General features: G+C 35.8%; 1 protein-coding gene across 3 annotated transcripts; it reads left to right on the top strand.

Annotated features, from left to right (window-relative positions):
- Positions 1–502: 502 nt before the first annotated feature.
- bag6 (BCL2 associated athanogene 6) lies at positions 503–21,926 on the top strand. 3 transcript variants are annotated; one of them, XM_051129513.1, is made up of 25 exons: positions 503–700; positions 1,191–1,292; positions 1,449–1,566; positions 1,787–2,031; positions 2,104–2,175; positions 2,352–2,474; positions 2,603–2,784; positions 8,398–8,527; positions 10,003–10,206; positions 10,426–10,645; positions 10,728–10,787; positions 10,889–11,208; positions 12,409–12,493; positions 13,075–13,385; positions 13,584–13,863; positions 13,948–14,117; positions 15,758–15,811; positions 16,891–16,993; positions 17,177–17,301; positions 17,654–17,788; positions 18,265–18,318; positions 18,479–18,643; positions 19,354–19,461; positions 19,600–19,746; positions 20,979–21,926. In XM_051129513.1, the coding sequence occupies exons 2-25, from the start codon at positions 1,206–1,208 to the stop codon at positions 21,072–21,074; spliced, it is 3,594 nt and encodes a 1,197-aa protein (XP_050985470.1). In that variant the 5' UTR covers positions 503–700; positions 1,191–1,205; the 3' UTR covers positions 21,075–21,926. The 3 variants fall into 3 exon arrangements, with proteins under 3 accessions (XP_050985470.1, XP_050985471.1, XP_050985469.1); XM_051129514.1 differs by having other exon boundaries at positions 12,409–12,499; positions 13,608–13,863; XM_051129512.1 differs by having other exon boundaries at positions 12,409–12,499.
- Positions 21,927–22,658: the final 732 nt, after the last annotated feature.

Below are 22,658 nucleotides of genomic sequence, written 5' to 3'. Positions count from 1 at the left end.
ATTGAACAAATAAGAAATGTGAAATCTGTTTTATGTTTTGTGTTTTATTAGCTAAATCTCAAGATAGCACAGTCTTGCTCTAGGCCTTCGGTGTATGTAAACAATGAGTGTAAAAATGCTTTTTTATTTTTCCACTAAAATTTATTAGGCTATTATAACTTTTAATTTTGACTTAATGCATGCCAAACAGCTAATTTATTAATTTCAAACTTGCAGTTCTTTATTTCTTTATTGTTCCTTTTTTTTTTTTTTTTTTTTTTTAAAATGCTTTATTAATTCAATGCCACAAGAACAAGAGGTATTTCATATTAATTAAATTAACATTAGCTGCAGGAGAAAAAAGAAAAAAGAAGCAAAGAGAAAAAAGAAAGGAAGAAAATGACATAAATTTCAATGCTTTCCAAGAACAACACATTTTAGTGCTTTTTTATTGTTTGTATAATTTAATATAATTTAAAACTTGCAGTTCTTTACTTTGGAGTTTATGAGAACGTCGTGACGTCATCGCACACTTCCTTGAGCTTGTCGCGCAACACCGGCTAGCATGATAGCGCGATGCTGTTAGCTTCGCTAAACCAATGTATTAACTAGTCGGTTTTATACAAACAAGCACAAATTACAGCCATACTGCTAGTAAACTCCGAAAGTATAGTGTATACGCAAAACAACGAATTTCAACCAAGAGTAACCGCGTCTCGAGGTAGGACAAACAGGAGAGCTAACATGTTCGCACAGCTTCAGCGCACTTAAATTAGTCTGTTTATTACTAGTTGTTGGTTAGTTTATCAGTGACAGTCAGGCGAAATGAGTGAATAAGTAATGTATTTTTAATAAACGGACATAAGCTATGTTAAAAACGCTACACAAACGCTTGTTTGAAGGTTGTTTAGCAGCAAGTGACTGTTAGCAGGTTGTTTGTAGCAGGTGTTTTGATACATTTCAGTAACGTTAGACTGTATTTACAGTTATTAGTTTAATAGCTTTTAATGTCTTAAAGCATATGTTTTTAGAATATTATTTCTAGAAACTTCTAGAAAGGTGGGGTGTGCATGACAGCTGGGTATCATTTGTGGCCTGTGTGTAACATAACACTGTTTTCCTTCAGTGTGACGTAGTTTATTAACCTATAGGCTTTTGGTAGGCAGCAGGTTATTTTTTAAAGTTTCTACCTGGTCTTTTTTGTTTTCTAGCGTAATACAGACAGTATGGAAGAACAACAACAAAATAATAACATAGAGGTGACTGTGAAAACCCTGGACTCCCAGAGCAGGAGTTACAGAGTTCAGGCACAGGTAAGCTGGATTTTTCTTATTGTGCACATTGTTGCATGTCTTTTATAATGATGACTCAGCAAATTCTGCATTTGACCACAATTTAAGGTGCAGGACAAGTCATGTGACTGCAGATAAAGACAGAAGTCCTCTTGTCCTTTTCGTTTTGCTTTGTAGATGACCGTCAAAGACTTCAAAGAACACATATCACCCTCTGTTGGAATTCCTGTTGACAAACAAAGACTCATTTACCAGGGGAGAGTACTTCAGGATGAGAAAACCCTAACTGAGTACAGTGAGTTGATTTGCATAAAAACAGCAGTTTCCAAATCTGAAGAGGGAATTCTATTTTTGACAGCTTGTATTTTTGCTTTCCACAGAAAGCAAATTTAGTTGAATTACAAAGCAAAACTACGTCTTTTTTTAACCCATCTCAGCATGTGCTTTTGAATAATATCCCCTTTGCAGTCTTGTGACTTTTCTGTACTTGTCCCTGTTCATCCATCTCTGTCTAGACGTGGACGGAAAAGTAATCCACCTGGTAGAGCGGGCCCCACCGCAGACTACCCAACAGGGCTCTGGCTCAGGTGGTGTACCGGGGGCCTCTGGGGTGACACAGGGAGGAAATCAGAACCCAAACTCAACCAGTAGCTCTCAAGGGAACCCTCTTGGGCCTACGCATGACCGCAATGCTAACAGCTATGTTATGCTGGGTACTTTTAATGTTCCTGTTAACATTATGGACCCTCAGCAAATTCAGGTAGAGATTTTATTTAATACTCAGTATTACTTGATTATTGTACTTTTAGTTAAATGTAATGTTTTTCTTCAGATGTCCATTCAGCAGATGATGTCAGGCCTGGGAGACAATGCAAGAAATCCACGTGTCAGTACCAGCACGGGGGTGAGGACCATTGTGAACTAAAGAGAGCCCTTTTGTACTGATGGAAATTGCATGCAAAAATAAATAAATTCATACTTTTCTCATACTCTCTGTCTATCCATCTATCTATCTATCTATCTATCTATCTATCTATCTATCTATATAGCAGAATAATGACATATAACTCTTTCTTCCAGACCAATGGCTCTGTGAATGTTCAGATAGATTTGGACCAGTCATTGCAAAGTGAGCCCAGACTGCGGCTGCTATTGGCTGAGAACTTGCTGAGAGACACCAATGCTGTGATACAGAGACTGGAGGTAAGCAATATTGCTTAGACTTAGCTTGCTTGGCTAATTGCATACCGTGGTATCAGGAAGAAACAAATGTGTATGCACATTGCTTATTGATTGTTTGAATATTCCCTCGTCTCTGCCTTCTTTTGTAGGGGCAGCCTGAGGATGGCTCAGCATCCCAGGAAGACTCTGCACCTCCACCCACCTCCTCCACTTCCACTCCATCTCCTACTGTACAGCCCATGGACACTTCTCCTCCTCCATCCAGTACCCCACCATCCTCTTCCTCCTCCACCCAAACTGAGGGTGCTCCACCCCCTTCAGCAGGCCTCAGGTAGGATCAGTTGTCTTATTATATTGAGTTATTTGCTTAATATAATAAACCCTAATGTTAATGGTTTTTAATTTTCCCAATGTAGTTTTTAGTGTTTATATCTTGCAATTCTGACTTTTTAGCTCACAGTTGTGAGTTTATATCTCACAGTTGTGAGAAAAAGTCAGAATTGTGAGTAGTGTTGTCATGGTACCAAAATTTCAGTATTCGGTACCAATACAAGTGAAAATCCACGGTTCTCGGTACCAATTTCGGTACCAAATCAAAACACAAAAACATGAATTGAACAACACACTATTTTTATTAATAACGAACAAAAATAAAACAAAGTTTCGGCTTGGAAGCTGGTATTTTGGGTTGAGGTGATGAAGCATTTGCTGGAATCCACATTTTTCACTGTATAAACTGGCACTTGATCCATACATGTGAATTCAGCAACAGCTCGGTTCAGTTTTCTTGCCTCATGTGAGTTTTTGTCATACTTCTGCTGCTGAAAAGCACCGTTGTCTGCTTAGGAGTTTGCTTTGGTGGTTCGTGGTCTTCTTCAGCCTGCAGCTGTAAAAGGAAAATATAATAAACTTCAGTAAAACAATGGGCTGAGTCTGACCAAATGCAACATTAGATTGACACCAGCTAAACAGAACTTTATATATAATATAACTTTTCAGTAAATAACAAACCTCAGCCTTTATAATAAATTTAGATAAGATTACTTATATTAAGTGTATGATATCAATGTTACACAGATGGAAACTGTCCTATTAAAAACACTTTACAAAAAGATTCCATTTAACGTGACTTAATAAACAAGTGTTACATAGCAATTATTCATCTTAATTTCAAAATGTATTGTTTTTTTTTTAATTAAAAGTTGTATCTGTTGACATTATTTAACGCACAATGAACAAACATGAACGATCAAGTGTTTGTATAAAATAACATTCGCACACATTAATTAATGTTCACTCAATGTAACTTGATGTTAGATAATATAGTAAGTCATGTTAATGAATGGTATCTTTTACCAAACTATACAGGACTGTATTTGACTGTTCTTTTATTTAATCAAACTGCGCAAACTATATTTCATAGGCTAGAACTGCTTTTCTGATGGACCGATTTTAAGGACATAAACATTACCAAATGTACCATACATTTGTAAAATTGTTCTCTAACACACATATTTTAACTACACAGGTCATTTAAAAGCCTCTGGTGTGTAAAAATAGTACACTATCATGTCCTTTTTTTTTTAAATAAATGCTATAGGAGCATTAAACACTTAATAAAGAAGTTTATTCTAATACTCGCGTTAGCATTAGCGCGCTTATGCTAACGATTAACTAAGCAAATGGCGACGTTTATTTAGGGTATCATTTTTATAACAAAAACTCTAAATATAAAATTCAATAAAAACTTATCTGCTTGAACTCTTTCATTAAATCTGGGTGTTGGTCTTTGAGGTGTTTTTTTTAGGTTCGATGTATTTCCTCCTTTTGAGAATAAACTTTGATTACACCGTTTGCAAATGGGTTTCTGATGATCTATGATGTTGCCCTTATATATTTCCACACGTGGCTCTTTCCTCCTTTCTTTTCGACAAGCGGATTCAGAGCAGCTGCATCAGCAGCACCGCCGGTCGCCATGTCTCTGTGCTTTTATGAAGAAGACGCAACTGCGCAGTGCGCACCTTTCGGGTAGCGCAGCAAGAACTGGGTTGACTACCGGTACTTAAGAAAACCTGGTACCGTAACATTTACATTTTTTAGTACCGACTTGATACCGAAGTACCGGGTCTTTTGACAACACTAATTGTGAGTTTGAACATTTGAACATTTTTGTTTTGCTAAGCCTTTTTACTCCTATTGAGCAATGCTTTAAATTAAATTAAAGTTAATGGATGTCACATCCAATGTCACAATTGCAGTATAAACTCTCAATTTTGAGAAATAAAAAGTCTGAATTGTTTATATCTCACAATTTTGAGAAAAAGTCGAACTGCAAGTTTATAACTCGCAATTCTGACTTTTTAATTTGCAATTGCGAGTTTGTATCTCACAGTTGTGAGAAAGTTTGTATTACGAAATTTGGAGAAAAATGTCAGAATTGAGGGATGTAAACTCGCAATTGCAAGGAAAAAGGCAGTGTTGTGAGAGAAAATGTCAATTACCTTTTTTAAAAAATGTATTCAGTGGCGTAAAAGTGGCTTTCATATTAAACTGTGTTTTGGGTGAACTGTTCCTTAAACACTTTTGTTTTGCTAAGCCTTTTTTTGCTCCTATCGAACAATGCTTTAAATTAAAGTTAAAGGACGTTATGAGTCAAAATGTAGGTAGGAAGTTGAACTAAAGATTAATCATTTCACAAACAGCAGTTATAATGTCACTGTCGCTATTGTAGTCATCATTTATTGTCTATTCTATTTAAGCACATTGGGGCATTTTAGAGGTGTGTTTTAATAGGGCCAGGAATGTCCACTTGAACGTTTAAGTGTTGATTTACTCTAAATCTGGTAAAGGTTCTTTCTCTGACCCTGTTAAGGCTTATATCTCACAGTTGGAGAAACTGTGATATAAAAAGTCACAATTACCTTTTTCATTTTTTTTATTCAGTGGCAGGTTTTCATATTAAACAGTGTTTTGGATGAATTGCTCCTTGAACGTTTTTGTTTTGCTAAGCCTTTTTTACTCCTATCGAGCAATGCTTTAAATTTAATTAAAGTTAATGGATGTTATGAGTCAAAATTCTGCAGTTCCTTTTTCTTGCAATTGCAAGTTTATATCGCCCAATACAGGCTTTTTTCTCGCTATTTCAATTTTTTTTTCTGAATTATGAGATATATTAACTCGCAATTGCGAGTTATAAAGTCTAATTCTGACTAAATATCTTGCAATTGCGTGTTATAAAGTCAGAATTGCAAGATATAATACTGAGAAAAAAAGTCACAATTGCAGTATAAACTCACAATTTTGAGAAATAAAAAGTCAGAATTGTTTATATCTCGCAATTATGAGAAAAAGTCAAAGTCCAAGTTTATAACTCGCAATTCTGACTTTTTAATTTGCAATTGCGAGTTTATATCTCACAGTTATGAGAAAAAGTTTGTATCACGAAATTTGGAGAAGAATGTCAGAATTGAGGGACGTAAACTCGCAATTGCGAGAAAAAAGTTAGAGTTGTGAGAGAATGTCAATTACCTTGTTTTAAACAAATTTATTCAGTAGCATAAAAGTGGCTTTCATATTAAACAGTGTTTTGGGTGAACTGTTACTTAAACATTTTTGTTTTGCTAAGTCTTTTTTTTGCTCCTAACGAACAATGCTTTAAATTAAAGTTAAGGGACGTTATGAGTCAAAAATGTAGGTAGGAAGTTGAACTAAAGATTAATCATTTCGCAAACAGCAGTTATAATGGCACTCTGTCACTATTGTAGTCATTTATTCTGTCTATTCTATTTAAACACATTGGGGCATTTTAGAGGTGTGTTTTAATAGGACCAGGAATGTCCGCTTAAATGGTTTAGTGTTGATTTACTCTAAATCTGGTAAAGGTTCTTTCTCTTACCCTGTTAAGGCTTTGGTATTGTGAGTAAAAAATCTGGTGATTACAGCCTGCTAATTATGATACATGTGACAATATTTATCTGGTCTTACACCTATGATAACTGAATAAGAAAAATCCAGACAAAAAATGAAATTCTATTTTTGATGAAATCTTTAATGAGTCTCAAGCTATGGCTGTGTACTAAATGTCCCTATTCCATGTAAATCACCAGTTAAATGCCACATGAAAGATAGATTCTGTTTCTTTTTATAGAATGACTAACAAATTGGAAAAGAAATGTGAGTTTCTGTCTTTAAGTTTCATAAACACCTAACAATAGTGTTCCTTTTGTCGCATTTTACCTTTTGGTTTGGCCCAAAAATGAAATTTGTGGGAAATGTGCAGACATTTTAAAATCATCCGCCTACAACGTGAGATGAAACAGAGGGAGTTATTTAAACCTGGAGTTTGAGTTTCACTATTGAAGGAGTAGGCATGATTTCAGTTCAGTTTACCTTAGACATTGTTGACATTTGACATCAGGTTAGGAAAAGTGGGTTTGCGCCTTTGTTTGAACTCACTGTTAGGAAACTAACATTTTGCTCTGTATGACTATATAATTGTGTTTAGGAAGTGTATTTTTTAAACAATTATATCTACAAAACAATACAAAAGTTTGGGGTCACTAAGAGTTTTTTGAAAGTGAAATGGTTTTGTAAAAAGTCTCTTATGTGCACAAAGGCTGCATTTATTTAAACTGAAATACAGTGAAAATAGTAATACTGTGAAATATTATTGCAATTTAAAAATAATTTTTCTATTTGAATACATTTTGAAATGCAATTTATTCCTGTGATGCAAAGCAGCCATTACTTCAGTCTTCAGTGTCACATGATCCTTCAGAAATCATTCTATTTATTCTAATATGCTGATTTGCTCCTTAGAACAGTTTTAGGTTTCTTTTATGAATGGAATATTCAAAAGAACCACATTTATTTGAAATAGAATTTTTTTGTTACAAAATGACAAGGCTGAGTAAAAGTGTTAATTAAAAAAAATTGTACTGTCGCCAGCTTTAGGTGCTATATACTATTATAAGTTAGCTATCAAACTTTTAAATAACTGTGTAATTTCATTGTTTTTTAAGAAACATAAATTCCATAAAAGTCTCTTGTTTATCGGTTGAGTTTTATCTCTAATGGTAATTTTATGTATTACCTAGTTCTTTAATGTTCCTGTTTCCTACTTAGGTAAAGCAATGATTGTATTGCCCATTTGAGACAATGACTCCAAAGCATGTGATCGACGTGGTTTTACCAAAAACCAGAGCAGATGATATAATACAATGCTTAAAATTCATTTGCTGTGTGGAGAAAAAAAAAAAAAAAAAGGGAAGGTCCTGTGTGACTGATACGTCTGTTGTAGATTTCAGATGCACTAAGCACAATTCAAATTAATTTTAAGTATTACCTTTTTTACTCTTTTTGGAAGAATTCATGACTTGAAATCACATGTGAATTAAAAAAAAGTGTGGGATCCATGATTTTTTTTGTTGTTGTTGATATAATACAGTATATGCAATAACACTCCACACAGATGATGAGTCACAGTTTCTTGGTTTCATGTGCTGTTAATCAGCGCAGATGCATAAAACCATCTGTGGGAGTTTAGCTAAAATAGGATGTCTTCGCTTAGCCACTGAAAAGCAAAGCTCCCACTGCTCCTGTATCCTACTCAGCTTTAAAAGTCAGACAAACCACCAATCTTACCACAAGTAATTTGCTTTTCAAGTGTCAAACTAAAGGTTATGTGTAGTGTAAGCCATCTTGTTTTGTTGACTAAGCAGTGTCTTTTTGGTTTCTTTTTTTTTTCCCACTATATACTTACTGCTGTATATACTTACAGTACACAGTGTCTAAAAACCGAGTAGCAGTTTGTGTAAGACTGTGTTTTTGTCCACTGTCACTGAGTGTATTAAAGTGATGCCCTGATGGTCATTGTTTAATGCAAATTGCATTTATAAACACTGATTTATGATAATTTATGATAATTTTGCTCTCTTCCCATCAGCCACCCAAGTCCAGCTGAGATGGTGGAGATGTTAACAGAGCTGAGGAGAGTGGAGGAGAGACTCCAGCCCTTCATTCAGAGAGCTCACCTCATTCTAGAGGCGGCTACAACTGCAGACTACAACAACAATGTAAGAATCCCACTTGTCATAAATGTTGTCCTCTTTGTAGAGCTCAGGTGCCATAATTCCTTAAATGCAAGTGAATTTGGAAGTGAGGTCATAAGTCGTCATTCAGCCAGCATAATAGAACAATACATCATCTCACATATCAGTATTTAGTTTTTTTTTTTTGTTTCACATGATACTGCGTTAACAGTTTAGATTCAAGGGCGCATTAAAATGATCGAAAGTGACAGTGATGACATTTTTAATGTTAAAAAAATATATTGTTTTTCAATATTTTAATTCATTAAAGAATCCTGAAAAAATATGTAGGGACCAATGAAATCAGTTTTATTTTTTCCTAAATTCTGTTTGTTTGTTTGTTTGTTTTTTCCCCCAAATTCCATTTTTTCGGGTTGACTCTGTTTTAATGGTTAAATTTAAAAATATTAATCAAAAAGCGTGTCTAATTATTGGAAATAAAGAAACGTACACAATTTACCACCAATTTATTAAAGGTTTAACAAAAATTACCATTTTAAAATTTTAAATTAAATTAAATTAAATTTAATTTAATTTTAAATTAATTAAAATTAAAGAACTTACATTTTTATGGCCCTAATGTTTTTTTTCTTGTTAAGTTCAGTTTTTTTTTTTAACCAAATTCTGTGTTTTCCATTAATTTTCTGGTTTCTGGATTTTAGTGGTTTCAAAAGCATACTTTGATTAATTGATTATATATAAAAATGTTTTTATTATTTTATATAATTTTTTTTTCAGAAATACTGTTGTTTATTTACATTTTTTCTGGTAAATAAATTCTGGTAAATATTAAAAATAATGTTTTAATAATAATTTTATTAGTAGCAGTACAATCATTACATTAAGTAACATATTTCTGTCACAGTTTCTTTAGGTTAAACCAAACTTTTATTTTGACGGGTTGCTGTAAAGACCTTTAAGTTTGTTTGTATATGATATTTTTGATTGTTATATCAAAAATAGTGTTGAAATAATAAAATAGTTGTGAAAAATGATAGTTTTTCTCAAAATGCTCATGCAGTGACTCTCAGAGCAGTTCTAGAGATTGTGTTTATGTCCTCATATATTGAGACGGCAGAAACTGAAAGCACTGTAAGTGTTACATACGCTTCAGTATGTGTGCAGTAAACGAAACCGTGCGTCTATTAAATACCTAATATTCAGAGGCACTAGTCTATATCAAGTTTTGATTTAAGTGTAGTGACCTACTTTTGATTGATTCATTCCAAAATGTAGCAAATTCCGTGACATTGCGCATTGTACAGTAAATTCCATTTTTATGACTGGATTCCATGATTCCGTCTGTGTTTCCGCCCTAAATATGTAACAGAACCCCTAAATGTGTAACAACTGTCAAGTTCAAAAGCTGTCAAGTAGAAATATTACAGTAGGTTGATCAATTGGCATTTATGCGTCATTTCATTAAATAGGTTAAATAGTTGTATCTGTTTTTTTTCAAGACCCAAGAGAGGGATGAGGACCAACGCATTCTCAACCTCGTGGGGGAGGCCCTCCGTCTGTTGGGAAACGCTCTGGTCGCCCTGAGCGACTTACGGTGTAACCTCCTGAGCAACCCTCCTCGACATCTGCATGTTATCCGCCCCATGTCCCACTACACCTCCTCTGTGCTGACTCCAGCAGGCGTGCATCACCTTCCAGTGCAGGTAAGGATGTGGTCTGTGAAACTCGTGCAGTGGGAAACATGTACTGCATAACCCTGAAAGTGAAAGTTATGTAGATTACTTCATAGATGAGTACTGAGGTGTTTTTGGTAGAAGTAAATTTTCCAGTTGCCGGAAATACCGAGATGACAGGCTCAATAATGGTAAGTTGTTCAAGTAGGCCTAATTAAAATAAGTTAATTGACTTTTAACATTCTGCAGTTGAATCTTGGAACTGCTGTGGCTATGTCAGCCAATGGCAGACCAGCAGCTGATGGTCAACCTCAGTCTACTGGCCAATCAGATCAGCAAGGCCAAGGACCAACGTCTGCCAGTCAACCTGGTCCAGCCAATCAGCAGACCGGACAACCAGGGCCCAGAGTCATCCGGATCAGTCATCAAACCATGGAGCCTGTTGTGATGATGCAGATGAACATTGATGGTGGGTTTCATTTGTATGTGTGTCTAAGGGGTTTAACCTTTTTTACTATCTGAATTTAAATTATTTATTTAATATGTTACAGACTCTGGCAATGCTGCACAGGCAAATGGACAACAGAATGCTGCTGGCACTGGACAAGCTGGTTAGACGTTAAGTTGTCTTTTAAAATAATACAGTTATAAATATGATAGTAACGTTTAAATGAACACGTGTTGGTATTTTGCACCTGTTTGCATGTTGCAGGTGCCCCCCCTACTGTTCAGATTCCAGGTCTACCTCCAGAATTCATGCAAGCCATTGTGCATCAAGTCACTCAGCAAGCCATGGCCATGGCAAACGCTGCCTCTACTGGACAGCAGGGCCAACAGACCACCCCACCTGCAGCAAACGTTGGTTCTGGCTCCACTCCAGCCCCCATGCCCCCATACCCACCTCAGGCCAGAGTGGTTTTCACCAGACCATCCTTTACTCATCGGATGGCCAGCCCCGCTTTCACCACGAGGGGAGCCACTATCAACCTCAGAGCAGCTGTTCCACCAATGATGGGTCAACAGCCCGGACAGGTGAATGAAATTACCGTGATATTCCTTCGATATAGAGGTGTAAATTCCAGCAGGAATGAAGGTGTTCCACCACGTAAATATATGTATTATGAATTGTGTTTTGATGATTTTTTAATGCCAATCCTACATATTTCTGCTAAAATCTCTATTAAAAGACAAACTGTGGTAGTGGTATCACGTTTAATTTTATTATATACCAGTCAAAAGTTTTTGAACGGTATGATTTTTGTTTTTTTTAAAGAAGTCTCTTCTGCTCACCAAGCCTGCAAAAACAGTAAAATGTTTATATATTTTTAGTATTTAAAATATGTTTTCTCTTTGAATTTATTTTTAATAGTAATTTATTCCTGTGATTTCAAAGCTGAATTTTTAGCATCATTACTCCAGTTACATGATCCTTCAGAAATCATTTATATTCTCATTTGCGACTCAAAAACATTTATTAGTATTATTTTTATGTTAAAAACAGCTGAGCAGAATTTTTTCAGGTTTCTTTGATGAATAGGAAGTTCAGATGATCTGAAATCGAAATCTTTTGCAACATTATAAATGCCTTTATCGTCCCTTTGATTTATTTAAAGTGTCCTTGCTAAATAGAAGTATTCACTTCCATAATTTCCCCCAAAAAAAAAAAAAATTACACTGACTCCAAACTTTTGAATGATATAGTGTATAATGTTACAAAAGCTTTTTTTATTTCAGGTAAATGCTGATCTTTGGATCTTTCTATTCATCAAAGTACTGTTTTAAATATTGATGATGATCAAAAATGTTTGTTGAAACAGCATATCAACATGTTAGAATGATTTCTTACAGATCATGCGACAATGAAGACTGGAGTAACGATGCTGAAAATGTAGCTTTGATCACAGGAATAAATTGCATTTTAAAATATATTCAAATAGATGGCAGGTATTTTAAATAGTACAGATATTTCAAAATTTGACTGTTTTTGCTGTACTTTGGATCAAATGAATGCATGCTAGGTGAGCAGAAGAGAATTCTTTAAAAAACATTTAAAAACTTGTGTAGTGTATATTATTAACTGTAGCAGGAAAGACAGTTAACATGTTTTAAATGTTGTATTAAAACATAGTGTGTTTAAAAACAAAACAGTTGTGCATTATGATTTTTGTAGAAGTCCTAGCTTAGGCTTTGTATTGTGTGTTGGTTTATACAGATGTGTGTGTTTCCCCTCAGGCTGGACACTTCCCTCCCACCGCTCTGAATCAGATGATTGGAGGACTGGTTGGCCAGCTTCTGACAGGAGCTGCAGGGCAGATGGGTACAGGTCCATAAACACTTGAATTTGTAATAATACATACAGTGCTTTATTTAAAACTGATAACATATTATAGGTTCCGAGTGTTTTGTTTGATAACTGACATGTGGATCAGCTCAAATGAGGTCACAGTCCTCTTGAATGCCTGATATTCTCTTAAAGTTCACTGAAAAATGTAAATTCTGTTGTTAATTACTCACCCTCATGTCGTTCCAAAACTGTAATACCTTCTTTCATCTTCAGAACACAAATTAAGATATTTGTAATGAAATCTGAGAGCTTTCTGATCCTACATAGAGAGCTTGACACATTCAAGACCCAGAAAGGTAGTAAGAACATGTATAATAGTCCATGTGACGTCAATGGTTCAACTGTCATGTTATGATGCTATGAGAATACTTTTTAACACTTAATCTGTGTTAAGAAGATAAAAAAAACGTCTTATGGGTTTGGAACGACATGAGGGTGAGTAATTAACGACAGAATTTTAGGGTGAGCTGTCCCTTTAAGACTGTAATACTGTTCTAAAAATGCCTCTGGTTAGGGAACAGTATAATGTATTTTACTGTTTTCTGTATCCATAGCCACCCAAACCAGCACATCCTCCTCACAAACGTTCACCTTCTCCACGTCTACTTCCACAAGCACTCCATCTACCACCACAACCACCACAAGTGGCTCTGGGTCCACACAGTCTAACAGTACCAGTACCAGCACTCCTCAAGCTGGATCTGCACCGCCACCTCCTCAGGAGAATCCTTTAGGGGGAAACCTGGAGCAGTTGTTGGGGTCTCTACTGGGAGGAGCTGTTGCCACAGGCGGCCAGGGCCCTTCTATAACGGTCACCATGCCTGGGGTCCCTACCTTCATCCAGGGAGTCACAGACTTTATGCAGGTGAATAGCCTCCTTTGACTTTATAGGCTTTTTCAAGATTTCATTATCATAGATACTTGAGCAACACATCTTGAGGCTTTTTCCCATTTTTGGATCTCCACAGCTCCTGTTCATTTTACTAGATTTCCGCCATTTTCTCACTGGTTTTCGTAATGCATGCTGGTGTGAATAAGACAGTTTATGCATCTCTGTCATCAGGCTTCCCAAACACTTTTCTCTCAGCCTCCTGCGGGACAGCCTCCCACCTCAACGCCCACCGCCCCTTCTGCTCCACCAACTGCAGCCACCGCTCCTGGGGCCGCCACAGGCGGTGAAGGTCTGAACCCTGAGCTCTTTACTGGAATAGTGCAGGGCGTCCTGTCCACCATGATGGGCTCCCTGGGTACCCCTCAAAATGAAACCGAGAGCATCGCACAGTTCATCCAGAGGCTGTCCCAAACTAGTAACATCTTCACTCCTGGTACAGGAGATGCTATGGGTGAGCTCTTTGGGGTTAATGCAGTTTCTTGTAGTTTCTTTTCAGCAGAATGAGGAAAAGTAAAGAACCTGTGTGTGTGTTTAGGTTTCTTCGGTGATCTTTTGGCTTTGGTGTGTCAGAACTTCTCCATGGTGGACATGGTGTTGTTGCTCCACGGGCAGCATCAGCCACTGGGTCGTATCCAGCCCCAGCTTGCTCAGTTCTTCATTGAGCATTTCCTGCAAGGCCGTGAGCCCACAGAGGCCAACATCACTGTAAGTTGATCTGATTAGGCTAATCAGATCATTAGTTGAGTCTCCAAAACCTGAAATGTAACCCTGGACCACAAAACCAGTCATGAGGTTTCTTTTTTTGAAATTGAGATGTATACGTCATCTGTAAAGTGAATAAATAAGCTTTCCGTTGATGTATTGTTTGTTGGGATAGGACCGAGATCTGAGGTTGCAAAAAAATCAAAATATTGAGAAATGAAGTTCTTAGCAATGCATATTACTAATCAGAAATTAAGTTTTGATATGTTTATTGCAGGAAATTTAACAAAAGTCAATAATTTTGACCTATACAATGTATTTTTGGCTATTGCTACAAATATACCCGTGCTACTTTTGACTGGTTTTGTGGTCCAGGGTCCCGAATGCAAGCTGAATGTTGAGTAAAAGCAGTCTAAAATGTTTACAATGACATCCAAATAACAAAAAGCTCCAAAAAACAACAACAATTGCATTGGAGTGCCCTAAACTTCCTAAATATTCCATGGTTTTGCTTTGACTAAACTGAAATGCAAAACAGGAAGTCACTGTAGCTTGGCTGCTTTGAAAGTTATTTGCCATTTAGCTCGGCTGTTACTCACCCTGACAGATAATACAACTTCAAAATAAAGACACAGATGAATATAACTGTAATAAACCGCAAGAAGAGATATTTGCATAAAAGAATGCGTCATACAAGATATCACTGACAGCAGTCGAAAAATGTACACAGAGCATTGTGCATTATCTTTAAGATTCCATGCAGTCCACAGAATTGTTGCAGGGAAAAAATGAACACAAATACCCATATTTACCTTTTTCTGGTAGTTTGCAACCCCTGCGTTAAAGGAGAAGTCCACTTCCAAAACAAAGATTCACATATAATGTATTCACCCCCTTGTCATCCAAGATGTTCACAGTCGGTTATTTTCATAAAAATAATGCAATTTATATACATTTTAATGTCAAATGCTCATCTTGTCTTTCTCTGCCTGGACTGTTTTTTCCGGTTCATGACAGTATGTCGGAAAAACTCCCATCTCATGTTCTCCCTCAATTTCATACATGCCCTAACTGTCTTGAGTCAGAATACACAGAGTTCAGGGAGAGAAAGGCAAGACGAGCATTTGAGAATAAAAAGTATATAAATTGTATTATTTTATGAAAATAACCAATCGTTACGCTAGATAAGACCCTACTTTCTCAGCTGGGATTGTTTACAACCGCATTTGGGATCGTTTGAAGCCACATTTAAACTGCATTTTGGAAACAGTCCATTATATGGAGAAAAATGCTGAAATGTTTTCCTCAAAAAACGTAATTTCTTTACGACTGAAGAAAGACAGACATGAACATCTTGGATGACAAGGGGTTAAGTACATTTATCGGTGATCTTTGTTTTGGAAGTGGACTTCTCCTTTAAAGATTTGTCAGAAATATTTGTAAACAATCTTTTGTCACATCCTGTTTCTTGCTTTACACTTAAGTTTCTGAGGTGTTTATGCAGTTGCTCCATTTTGTATCTTTGTTCTCTCCTGAGCACTTTGTTTTCATTTTCCCAGGTCTGATTCTTCGGTTTTCTACCGTTTCTGATTCTCTTTCCAAGTCTCACTTGATCTTATTTTGTTTTCTTCCTGTTTTAATAGGCAGCAGCTGATGACTTAATTGCTGAACTCGAGGAATACATCACAGAAAGTTTTGTAAGAATCCTTGGATCTTTTCTCAACTATTTGAAAACTTACTATGCAAAGTGTCCGTAACACTATTAATTACTACACACAATAAATTCCAATGATCCCTTAGTTTGTAACAAGCACTGTAAAAAAAAAAGAAATAAACTGTAAAAAAGGAAGTAAAAGTCTGTACATTATACACTACTACACTACCATTCAAAAGTTCAGTTAGTTGTATGGTTTGTTAGGATAGGAGAATAATTGGCTTTTTTATTTAAAAATCTGGAACCTGAGGATGCAAAAAAAAATCAAAATATTGAGAAAATCATCTTTAAAGTTGGCCATATGAAGTTCTTAGCAATGCATATTACTAATCAAAAATGAAGTTTTGACATATTTACAGTAGGAAATATACAAAATATCTTCATGAAACATGATCTAAATATCCTAATGATTTTTGGCATAAAAGAAAAATTTATAATTTTGAGCCAGACAATGTATTGTTGGCTATTGCTAAAAATATACCCGTGCTACTTATGACTGGTTTTGTGGTCCAGGGTCACATATTAGAATGATTTCTAAAGCATGTGGCATTGAATATTAGAGTTATAATGCTGAAAATTCAGCTTTGGCATGACAGTAATACATTTTTTTAAATGAAATAAATTTTAATAATATTTCATAACGTTACTGTGTTTACTATATTTTTAATCAAATAAATCCAGCCTGAGAATAAGAGACTTCTTTAAAAATTCATTAAATAAATAAATTCATTTTTCTTTATAAATTCATTATCTTACCAACCCCAAACTTTTGAAATGTAGTGTAGTTATTACATTTATTACCACACATCCCAAATAACTTAACACATTGGTATGGAATAATTAATGTAAGCGGTTTGAGAAAACGCAAGCTGAATTTTAAACTCTTAGGAATGTGCCTAGACTTCCATTGTGAGTGAATTACTGTAAACACAGTATATAATCTACTAAGTCTTAAGCATGCTAAAGATGATGTTGTTTATCTTAAAGAAACTGAAAACAAGGTTTCCACACAGTGGAAATGATGCAAATTTGAGATGTATACTTCCTGTTCATCCCATCTAGTCAACCGTCGCAATCCGTGATGGGGTGGATATCACCCAGACGAACCGGGCTTTTCTCAGACAGCAACTTGCAGGCATCGCCACCCACATTCTGCATTGCACCGGTATGTCTAGACGAGAAGTGTCATGAGATGAGATCAGTCTCTATTTACCTTGATAAACAACATGCAATCACCAAATAATTATTAGCTAAACCTGCAGTTCCGCTCTGTAAGAACGCAGAAACAAAAGTTGCACACAAAGACAAAAATATGAAATAATTTAAAATGTGTGTTTTGTTTCTTCAGATCAAACATTTGGACCTCGGCTCCTCCAGCTGTGTAACCGTGCTCTCTTTGAGTGTCTTGCCCTTAACCTCTACTGTCTGAATGGAGAACAAAGTGCCCTTACTGCCGTCATCAACCACCGCATTGTTAGTACCCAAAACAACTGCCATTTGACTCCTACACCCCTTGTTGTCTTGGTTATTCTTTTATTGTTCATCCTACACCGCTCACTCTAAATAAAATTGCGGAGGAGACATTTCCATGTTGGTGGGGGCTTGTGTTGATGCAGGAAACTTGGCAATTAATGATAAAGGCGTTGGGGGTTAGACGCCTCGAATAGGGTTTTGCAGTCATGGAAAACCTGAAAATATTGGGGGATGTTATTGAAATGTAATGAAATATGAAATTTTAATGTACGTACGTTTTAAAAATTGAATTTACTCATAAGCTATGTCTCAGTGAATCCCAATGTGAATTTACATGTCTCCTGTATTTTAGAGGACAATGTCAGCTGAGGTCAACCCTAGCCTGGTGAACTGGTTAACGAGTATGATGACCATGAGGCTGCAGGTGATACTGGAGCACATCCCCATCACAGAGGAACAGATCACTCATTACGTCATCCACACACAGGTTTGATTCCACACCTTTCCCACAGACAGCCTTAGTTAAAGGGATAGTTTCACCCAAAAATGCTAGTTCTGTCATTAATTACTCATCCTCGTGTCATTCCCAACCCATGACCTTTGTCATCTTTGAAACACAAATGAAGATATTTTTGATGAAATCCAAGAGCTTTCCAACCCTGCATAGACAACAATATAACTACCACGTTTAAGGCCCAGAAAGGTAGTTAAGACATTGTTAAAATAGTCCATGTGACATCAGTGTTCAACCTTAATTTTATAAAGCAATGAGAATACTTTTCGTGCGCAAAGAAAACGAAAATAACGACTTTATTCAACAAATTTGTCTCTTCCGTGTGTTAGCACACTTTTATTTTTTAAATTCTTTAAAATGTCTCCTTCACTTATGAAATTTTACAAAGTTACCTGGATTTCAAATGACATTTTTGTATTGACTTAAAATGCATATGTATGTTTTCTCAGAGTGAAGAATCAGTCGAGAGGCCCGTACAGGATCCTGAGCCTCAGAATGTTGAGGTAAATAAACACAATGGTTTGATTGTGATTTACAGATTTACAATGAAATGCAATTGCTTTGCACCAGGACATACACACACTTGGCTTTGTAAGTTTACCAGCCATACCATGTACTGTATGGTCACGTATATATGTATTACGTCTCCTGTGCATGGTTCAGATGGGGGACAGTCTCTCTCCAACACCTGCTACTACAGCAGAAGAAGCTCTGGCATCCTCCCAGGAGGCAGGAGCAGTGGGAGGTCCAGCTAGGGAAGGAGAGGGAGCTGTTGGAGGAGAGGAAACAGGAAGAGATGCTGAAGCCTGGGCAGCTGCGTTGCCTCCTGTGAGTTGATTTTCCTTCGTGCACTGAATTACCAACTTCACTGTGATCACCAAAACATGCTATTTTTTACAGATTTAGTACTTTAAATTAAATTCAGTAATTTGTTTTGGAAAATATGATCTACACTACCAGTCAAAAGTTTTTGAACAGCAAGTCTCTTCTGCTCAAGCCTGCATTTATTTGATCCAAAGTACAGCAAAATCAGTAAAATTTTGAAATATTTTTACTATTTAAAATAACTGCTTTCTGTTTAAATATATTTTAAAATATAATTTATTCCTGTGATTTCAAAGCTGAATTTTTAGAATCGTTACTCCAGTCACATGATCCTTTAGAAATCATTCTAATATTTTGATTTGCTGCTCAAAAAACATTTTTTATTATTATTATTATTATGATGATGATGATGTTGAAAACAGCTGAGTAGATTTTTTCATGTTTCTCTGATGAATAAAAGTTCAGAAGAACAGCATTTATCTGAAGTAGAAATCTTTTATAACATTAAAAATGTCTTCATGATCATAGTTATAAATGGTATAGTGAATGGTATAGTGTATAATGTCACAAAAGCTTTTTATTTCAGATGACTGGTAGTGTACTTGAGACATTCAGTAGCATCCATGTGTGCCACTTTTTGCCGGTCAGATGTGAGAACATGTGAGATTTAATGTTATTCCGAGTGTGGGTTTGATGTGCTGCGTCATTTGCAGGAGTGGGTTCCCATTATCAGACAAGATCAGATCAGTCAGAGGAAGATGAAGGCCCAGCCGCCTCTCTCTGATGCATATCTGCTTGGGATGCCGGCAAAGCGCAGGAAGGTAAACGCAGTGTTTCTTGTAGTTACATGTAACATTGAGATAATGTACAGAAATTGTTTATGTCTTTGTATTCGTTCGTGGTTTCCCTCTGTTGAATCATCACAATAAACAACATTTTTCTTATTGTGTGTCTCCTAGATGGTAAAGAGTGACGGGCCCAAACTGACACTCCCTGAGGCAGTGAGTCAGGCCGCCAGGTCAGTTGGTGTAACACCCATCTCAGCTCCCAACGCTCTACAAGAAGATTTAGAAAAACCAGAACTTCAAGAAGCATACAGTGAACAGGTAGCATGTATAAAGATGTTTTCATATTATGCCTTGATGTAGACATATGTAAACGTACACTACCAGTCAAAAGTTTTTTGATGGTGAGATTTTTAAAGAAGTCTCATCTGTTCACCAAACCTGCATTTATTTGATCCAAATTACAGCAAAAACAGTACAATTTTGATTTTTTTAATATTTAAAATAACTGTTTTCTATTTGAATATTTTTTTAAATGTAATTTATTCCTGTGATTTCAAAGCTCATCATTTAGCATCATTACTCCAGTCACATGATCCTTCAGAAATCATTCTAATATTCTGATTATTATTATTTTTATAATGTTGAAAACAGATGAGTATAATTATTTCAGGTTTAATTACTCATAAACTTTTAATACACAAAAAACATGAGGCATTGCCAGAAACATACAAGCCACCTACAGAAATTTGTATTTAATTATATATTATTATATGTGTGTTTTTATTCAATATTATTTAATACATTTCTGCATATTATTTAAAGGGAAACTTCCAGAACAATAATTTTGAAATAATTTACTCACCCCCTTGTCATCCACGATGTTCATGTCTTTCTTTGTTCAGTTGTAAAGAAATTGTTTTTTGAGGAAAACATTTCAGCATTTTTCGCCATATAATGGACTGATATGGTGCCCTGATTTTAAACTTCCAAAATGCAGTTTAAATGCAGCTTCAAACAATCCCAAATGTGGTTGTAAACGCTTGTCTTGTCTTACTTTGCCTGGACCGTTTTTTTTCCGGTTCATGACAGTTATGGTATATCGAAAAACTCCCATCTCATGTTCTCCCTCAACTTCAAAATCGTCCTATATCACTGTTTTACCTTTTTTAAGGGTTTTTGATCATCTTTGCATGATCACTTTGCAAAGACTGGGTCGGTACTTCTGCAGCGATGTAGGATGATTTTGAAATTATTTTTAAAATCGAGGGAGAAAATACGTTTGGAGTTTTTTGACATACCCTAACTGTCTTGAGCCAGAATACACAGAGTTTGAGAATAAAAAAGTATTTAAATAGTTAATAAAAAGTAAATAAGCGATCGTTTTGCTAGATAAGACCCTTCTTCCTCGGCTGGGATCGTTTGAAGCCGTATGAACATCGTGGATGACAAGGGGGGAGTAAATTATTTGTAAATTGTTGTTCTGAAAATGGAGTTCTCCTTTAACAAGTATTATTTATTAAAATATATATATATTGTTTTTTTTTAATCAGCTGAAAAATGACATCAAGAAACGAGTAAAGGAGGACCCAGACTACAATTCCAGACGGTTTCCTAACACACATCAAGTATTTTCTCCAGACTCATAACTTTTGTACCTGCTAGCTCACATGTGTTTAGCTCAGCCCTGTTCTTTTTGTGGGGCATGTGTTTTATTTGCACAGTTTTGTGTCGTCAGATGACTTCACATCCCACACTTCTGTCAAAACATTTTAATTGACTGATTATCTGCCAGATCAGCAAATGTGGTGTTGTGCGTGTTGGCCATGCGTGGCTGGAGACGCAGAATGCAGTCTGTCCACTTGAACATCTGATAAGTGTATTTTCCTGGTCAACACAGACACATGTGTCTTTAAACCACCTGCCAGCATGCTGTATCAGAACTGTTGTGTTTTATTCTGATGAATAAAAGAATTGTAACTGAATTCAGAGGAAAGACTTGATGAGAACAGAAAGAGAGAACTGATCATGTAGAAAGCTACATTACTGCAAAAATGCTGTTGTGTAAAGCTTTATTGATTATATTATGTTTGCCTTGCCTTTCACCTCTCTCATGATTCTGCTATGGCTTTACGATACATTGCAAAAAATTATAAGAGCTATGTAATTTGAATCCATGAATGTAAAATGCCTGAAATTAAACAATTTTGCACCCGTTTAGTGCATATATGCGTTATTTGGTTTTTATTTTGTATGAGGTTAAATTCTCTTAAATTCTAGAAATTAAGTCCAAATTGCAAATTTGAATGTCTGAATTGAAGGTTCAATTGTGGAAAATTTTAAGGCTCAGAAATCTCACACCCATCCAGGCCATCTCATAAACCCACACCATTTTTTTGAAACTATGGACAACAATATTTTTTATGGTCATCATCACATCGAAAAGTTCAAATCGGCTGGGGCCGTGCAAAAAAAATTAAAGGTTGTCTCTTAAACTTCCAGTTTCGTTTTTAGTCTCTTAATCTCTCTATATCTCTTGTGTGTGTTTACTTTTTCAATAATTTTCTTGTACCTGTCACTTTTTCCATCAACTCATCTCCACCTTGTTGCAAAACAACCACCTCATTGTAATTGGTTTGCACATTGGAAAAAACGTAAATATTAGGACCATGTGTTATTGTTTTAGCTTGCATAAATGTCAAAATTAGTACAATAATAGCTACATCTTGAATATATCTTTATAGAAAAATCTTAAAACTGAACATGTTTTTGCATTATCATAGGTCATGTTTTGTCCTAAGGAAAATTAACCATGTATTATGTATGATATGACCCCTTTAACTTTAGTAACCATTATTTTAGTCTTATTTTTAGTAAAACCACAGTTCATTTTAATAAGGGTTGTGTTGTTGTCTGCCTTAACTCCCTCTAAACCTGTTTTAAAACGATGTGAATCTTTGTCTGCCAAATTCCTTTGCTTTGCAATTGTAATTGTGTCCCTTTGTTAATTTTGCAGTAATTGACTGCCACTGCTAACATTGGCAAGCAGTTTAATGCTTAAAGGAGAAGTTCACTTCCAGAACAATCTCAAATGCGGTTGTAAATGATCCCAGCCGAGGAAGAAGGGTCTTATCTATCGAAACAATCAGTTATTTTCTTCTCAAATGTTTTTATTAAGTTTTGCAGACATATAAAGTGTATTTCCTCAGTTACAAAATAAAACGGGATGTCTG

The sequence above is a fragment of the Labeo rohita genome, chromosome 15 (genome assembly GCF_022985175.1).
Source record: "Labeo rohita strain BAU-BD-2019 chromosome 15, IGBB_LRoh.1.0, whole genome shotgun sequence".
NCBI classification, from domain to species: Eukaryota; Metazoa; Chordata; class Actinopteri; order Cypriniformes; family Cyprinidae; genus Labeo; species Labeo rohita.
Note: the sequence above shows the minus strand (reverse complement) of the source record. Positions and strands in the feature narration are given on the sequence as shown.